Source organism: Urtica dioica, chromosome 11 (assembly GCF_054948205.1).
Source record: "Urtica dioica subsp. dioica isolate 48M chromosome 11, U.dioica_male_clone48M_v1_H2, whole genome shotgun sequence".
NCBI lineage: Eukaryota > Viridiplantae > Streptophyta > Magnoliopsida > Rosales > Urticaceae > Urtica > Urtica dioica.
Genome location: NC_142766.1, coordinates 10,350,908 through 10,357,478, shown reverse-complemented (window position 1 = coordinate 10,357,478; position 6,571 = coordinate 10,350,908). Strand labels below are relative to the sequence as shown.

At 38.6% G+C, this 6,571-nt stretch overlaps 1 protein-coding gene across 1 annotated transcript; it reads right to left on the bottom strand.

Annotated features, from left to right (window-relative positions):
- Positions 1-454: 454 nt before the first annotated feature.
- Positions 455-5,474, bottom strand: LOC149381126 (uncharacterized). Its single transcript, XM_089601297.1, has 5 exons — positions 5,292-5,474; positions 2,521-2,659; positions 1,145-1,980; positions 640-1,065; positions 455-568 (listed from the first exon to the last, which is right to left on the bottom strand). Exons 1-5 carry the CDS (start codon positions 5,472-5,474, stop codon positions 455-457), a joined length of 1,698 nt encoding a protein of 565 aa, XP_089457423.1.
- Positions 5,475-6,571: the final 1,097 nt, after the last annotated feature.

Genomic DNA, 6,571 nt, shown 5'->3' with positions numbered 1-6,571 from the left:
GAAAATGAGTTGGTATTATTAATGGTTGTTTATTGTTGGTTGTTGGTATTATTGATGGTTGTCTATTGATTCCATAGCCTGCAAACAGAGCTCTGTACAAATTGAAGCTTCATTCATATATTCAGAGTGAGACAATGGGCTATACAGAATTCTCACACACCTGAGACTAAGATGATATGTACAAATTGAAACATGTCCCAGTGAGACAATTTGAAGCATAGTATAGTTTATAAAGTAAGGGACAAACCTGTATTATAACCTGAGACTTAGACATATCACTCAATAATCCTATCTCCCAAAAAACATGTCCCTCAAAACATGTCCCAAAAACATCAAAACATGTATCAGTAAGTACATCATACCAGTAAGTACATGTCCCTCAAAACATGTCCCAAAAACATCAAAACATGTCCCAGTAATTAAGTCACCTAAATCCCTAAAAATATCACAACTATCACTCCACAACAAGCTCCCTGTCTTTTTGCTTCTTGCGTCTTTCAGCCCGTTTGATCGTTTCAGTTGTCGGGTTTGTTTTGAAAGGTCTTCCTTTCTTTTTTGGAGCCGAGTCCTATCAGAAAGATAGAAGCATAAGTTCATTTACACTTATAACATAAAAACTTAACAAAGACACCAAAGTACCTGAACGACCTTTTCATTTTGACAGGTTCGTTTCGAGTGTCCTATTTGTTTGCAATTGCTACAATGATTGATTTGTCCTTTTCGACTGGAAGCCTGTTTTATTCCCGGTGGAGGTTCGTCGTTCTGTCTGTTTCGTTTCTTCTTCGGGCGACCGGGTAGGCGTTGCTCAAGAGGAGGCTGAATCGGATTGAGACCAGAGTCTGGCCACTTGTCTGGACTGGTCATAGGCCCGATGATTCCTGAATAAGCAGCCACAATTGACTCTTTTTTGTAGCATGGATCAACGTAATCAAAAATCTGTAACCCCGAGGACCATATACACGCCATAGCATGTGGACACGGGATTCCAGTCAACTCAAAGAGTCGACATGTACATGTCTTCCCTATTAAGTCCATAGCAAAGCTCTCGGACCCGTGAAATACGACCTGCCAAATAAAATCTTCAATATCAAATAAAAACTACAAAATAATTCTAAAATCAGATCAAATCAAATAATTCAATTACTTGAAATTTTCCATTCCCAGGATTTGTTGGCATACAATGCTTTGCGATGTGTTTGTGATTCTCTATAATTCGCATAATTCCATTACCAACAACGTTGACCCATTTCTGAGCATCATTCCTCTTTGTAGCAAATCTGCACATAAGCCAAAATTTGATCCTCTTAAGTAACGAGATGATTGGCTTATCCCTCGCAGGCATGATCACAGCGTTGAAACTTTCACACATGTTGTTCAACAACGTATCGCATTTAACGTTCAATCTGAAATCCGACTTGTTCCACTGTGAAACTGGTTTCTTTACTAACCAGTCGAATGCCTTCTCATCCTTATCTTTAAGCTCTTGCATCCGACGTTTGAACTCTGGTTCAGTAGTCGCTTTGGCACAGCTCCACAACATCTGTTTCAAGGCCAAGCTATTATGCCCCTCGGTCTTGAAATTAGCATGAAGATGCCTAACACAAAATCGGTGCTCTGCCCTTGGAAATGTATCTGCCAATGTCTTCTCAAGCCTTTTTTGCCTATCAGTCATCATGGTGAAATGAGTAGTGTTCTGGACGTCGAGATCTTCATGTAGAAGATTCAGAAACCACGCCCATGTAGAAGTGTTCTCTTTCTCGACTACAGCAAATGCAACAGGGTATTGAGAGTTGTTAGAGTCAATACCTACTGCCGCTAGTAGCATTCCATGGGTATAACCCTTGAGGAAGCAGCCATCTAAGCCGAGCAAAGGCATGCACCCACTTCTGAAACCCTCATTGCAAGCCTTGAGGCATATATAAGCTCTCTCAAACACTCTCTTACCATCAATGAGAGCAGTTTTGAGAATAGCAGTTGAACCTACAAAATTGTACAAAGTCGGTTAGAAAATTCACAGTAATGGTCAAACAAAATGCTAAATTGAAGTGCTAATACCTGGGTTAGTTCTCATCAGTTGTCTACAGTAATCCTCAAGAACACAATATTGACTGCTAACGGTTCCCTCTAAGATCTCTCTAGCCAATTTCCGGGTCCGATAAAACACATGACAAGTTACATTCACGAACTTAGTCGACGAAGCAATCTCTTTGAAAGTGTTGTAATTCATGCTCGGATTGAGTCTGAAATCCTCAAGAAGGTGTTCAGCTAGCCATCGACTTGTGACATGTTTATTATTAAAAACTATGCCACAAGTATGAGTATCTTCTAATGTATTTATCCTAACAGTAGTACCCAACGGATCCTTGAGACGAGCATATAGAATCCATGGACAACCCAGTACCTCGCATCTTACCCTCAACTTTGTCTTGTTATTAAAGATGTATTCAAATTGCCTATCGGCCTTTATGAACTCTTCAACAATTACATATCTTAAATCAGTCATGCTCGAAAATTCCATACCGATTTTGAACTTAAAATCAGAGGGATAAGATCGAGGGTTGTACGTTGTGTTCGTCCTCTTCGCCAGTTGCTCTTCGTCACTGCCGCAGAGGCTGTCGAGGTCGCTCTCAAAACCCACACCTTCTGATTCTTCATCACCCTGCTGGTCGTTGTTGCAGACGTCGTTAATGGCCAACCACCACTGAGATTAACGCCTAGCTTCTTCGTTCTCAGCCTCCTCGTTGTCGCCGACCTCATTCTCGTACTCCTCTTCATGGAGCTCAAAAGATGCAGCAGCGGGATCCTCGTCGGGTGGACTCCTCTGCGTTTCTTCGTCACTTCAATCGGTCGTTTCCATCGTGGTCACAAATCTTCGGCAATTGAGAAGTCCGGCTTGGGTCTATGGATTTGATGTTTTGGGGCTTTATTCACAGATCTTCGTCACTTTTTTTTCACTTAATTAATATCAGCGTTTTTATTAATTAATATCAGCGTTTTTTTATATCACAAATCAATATCAGCTGTTGATTAAAAATCCGTCCAAAGTTAACGTCGAGAGTACTAACGGCATACCAAATTCGTAACATTGGGTACCGAAATTTAAACTTTGGGAACATAAATGTTACAAAACTAAAATATTGGGCATTTATGCCGACATTTTCTCTTAAATAAAGTTCTAGTATAGATATCCTAGATTGTACTATTATAGCCATCTATATAACTTTGAATAGTTGAATTGACACCACTCTTTGGAAATCGAGTCCAAGTCGTCTCGTCAAATTTTTTTCGAACTTGATTAGAAAGATTTAAAAAAAATGTACGAGTTTCTATTTTGCAGTTCTATTTTCTATTTTCTATTTATATGATTTTGTTCATTTAATGAATAAGAGGACACATGTGATTCACATGGTGGGTAGATACTTTGCCCTGTGATATTTTAAAAAAGTTATATTATTGTGCAAGATATATGAATGCTATTACATCGACTATATTTAAGGAAATAATGAAAAAAGAAATAATATTACAATGGCATCGTGGCTAAAATTCTAAACGACTTGTTTGTCGAAAAAGGGAAAAAAAAAAAAAAAAAAAGTAAAGAGAAAAGGGCGGTGCGGTTCCCAGGAATATAATCATTGTCTGTACTCTGTAGACTTATTTGTATCTACTAGAGTACTACTAATCAAGAAATGAGATTTCCCCGCCACGTCTCATATTTTACGAGATATAAGACTTTTAAAACTGTCAAAAAATAAGTATCGAGAAATCCCAAAATAATTCTTTTAATGGACCGAGATGTCCTACTCTAGTCTCCCACCCGATACATCTTTTTGAGCTTAAAAAAAAAACCAATACATATTTTACAATTTCCCGAGTGCCATAATATGATATAATTAGCCCAACGATTTTAAAATACTAGTCAAGAATGAACTTGCATATATGACAGGGGTTCAAAATTGTTTAAAAATAATGCTGTATTTTTCCCCATTTAAACATCACATTATTATGTATAAAAAAAAAACATCTACAACCGAAATTTGAATTATTGATTTTCAATTTAAAAAAAGAAAAATATCGAATTTAATTTTTTGTTTTCAAAAATATCGAGTTCATAATTCTTGTTTAACTATAAAATGACGAAATTATACCCTGAAATGAATAACAGTGTTATAAATCTCCATTATATTATTATTAGCTCTTATATAAGAAAAATCGAATCAAATCCAAACCAGTACCATAACTTCCAAATTCCAAATTTTGAAATAAAAATAACCTTAAATTAAAATTAAATAATAAAATTCATATATCCCAAGAGATGACTTCATTCCGTGTTCAAATTACAACTATGAATCACAGATTCTCTGTTCGAATATGTGATTTTGATGACTATCAACTGTTCCTTTTCGACCATTTATGTGTTCTTCACGATTAAGAGACCGTTGTTTATTTTTTAGTTTTTAAATAAATTACATATATGATACGAATGAATAAAGATAATTTGTGTTTACATATAAATATTATAGTCAACGTCAATGAAAAGTCAATAAAAATTCAATAAAAAGAATATTCGTGGTACTGTTGTCTATTTCAGGATATAATTTCATCATTTTAGTTATACAGATGGTATGAACTCGACATTTTTTAAAACCAAAGGTTAAACTCAACCTTTCACTAAAATACAAGGTATATATGTTTCATTTTCCCATTAAAAAAAACAAAAAATTTAATCAACACTCTAATCATTAGAGAAAAACAAGCTTTGATGTCATACATAAGTATGACGTGTGCATGAAGAAGAAGAAGAAGAAGAAGAAGAAGAAGAAGAAGAAGAAGAAAGGGCAGGGAAAATGAAGAATACAAGTACCGAAAGCGCATATATAATTTTTCTCGTGAAAAAAAAATGATGATAGTCTCCCCCGGCCTTGAAATATAAAACTTCATTCGTGACTCATCAACGAGGCTTTTGTCGACATCGGTCTTTGGGTTTCATTCTCTGGTCGTCAGAACCATTGGTTAGCAAAATTGCATCAATTAATTTTTCATTTTTAGCTACCCGTTTTCTGTTTTTCTATATTATTTTTCTATATCAATAGTATCAAATTAATTTATATTTATATTAAATATTATGTCAATATCACAAATTTAATAAAAAAAAAATCACCTTAAAAAATATTTTGGGATTACATTCACTTGGTCTTGCAATGATCAAAGCCATTGGTTCTTTCTTCGATAGCAAAGTGGGCCTGGTCCTAGACATCGTCTGCGACGACCGGGGCCTTTGCTTTGGTCGTTACATCCGCGTGCACATTCGCTTTGATATCCGGACCCCTCTCCGGCGAGGGTCCAAAATCAAGCTTGGCGGCGATAGGGAGGTGCTCTGGGTAGATTTCAAGTACGAGAAACTCCCACTCTTTTGCTTCCGGTGTAACCTCCTCTCCCATTCTCTTCGTGATTGCCCATTCCCAGGGTCTAGCCATCTGCATGACCTACCTAATGTCTCTTCCTAAACGGGGTCCATTCCCCGCCTAGCGTCTGGGCGTGCCTAAACCTCCACCCATCTCGGCCGCCCTAGTAAACACCAGCCCAAACATGTCGCCTCACCCAACCCTTCATTTCCTCTCTACCGCAACCCCCTGAGTCCCCCCTGAACCCTACTGCCTCCTGAAGTTAGCCTAACCCCACAATTTCCGCCTCCACATCTCCTAATCCTACATCTCTTCCATTTCCTAATCAAAATCTCTCAATCCCCCTTCATCCATAAATCTCGCTTTCCACGTCACATGGTTTCCCTTTTTTCTGTTACTACCCAAAAAGAATCGCCCAATCATCGCTTACTTGACACAACCCAATCCACTACCGTAACTTAAAATATTCTTTCCCCGAATTACTTGCCCTAATCAACCTGCCACCTCACAATTCCAAAATCTCAGAGTCAAACCCCAAATCTCTCGACACAATCCTCAATCTCACCTTTGATAGAGATCCATTCCATTCAATTACCTAAAATATCCCATTGTTTCGATTTTAACTCTACTACCCGGAATTCTGGACTCGTCCAACTCGATACCCAGGACCCGACCCAACCTACTTCTTCCACATAACCCACTAACCCGACCTCTTACCCACCTATTTTGGAACCCAATTCCCCAAATTTTCATCATCCCGCGATCCCTAACTTACCACAATCCCACTTGAACCCCATCTCCCTAGCCTCCGACTCCTAGCCCTCTCTATCGGCCTCTCTCCCGTTGACCCTCATCCCTACACGCAGAAATGGAAGAAAATTACGAGGGATGTAGGGAAGGCTCGATTTGAGCACACCTCGGCGGCAAAAGCCTCAAAACGAAAGACCTATGAAGACTCGACACCTAGAGATGATAAAATAAGGAAGATCGCGGATGATGCTTTCATCTCCACCCCAGGATCGGCGGCGACTGCCTCGCAGTCTTGCTGGGTCCAATGAATTTCCTCGTTGGAATGCTCGGGGATTGGGAAACCCCAAGTCATTCCTTAAACTTCGAAGCCTCTTTCAGAGGCTCTCCCCGGGCTAGTATTCCTCTACGATACCCTGCTC

What these genes read in the sequence shown, in the direction of transcription:
- LOC149381126 (XM_089601297.1), bottom strand. Translation starts at nt 5,474, where the DNA reads ATGGCTAGACCCTGGGAATGGGCAATCACGAAGAGAATGGGAGAGGAG. An exon ending in AAGCGAATGTGCACGCGGAT is followed by an intron (nt 2,660 to 5,291) that starts GTAACGACCAAA and finishes AACGACCAGCAG; the next exon opens with GGTGATGAAGAATCAGAAGG. An exon ending in CTGGGAATGGAAAATTTCAA is followed by an intron (nt 1,066 to 1,144) that starts GTAATTGAATTA and finishes TTTATTTGGCAG; the next exon opens with GTCGTATTTCACGGGTCCGA.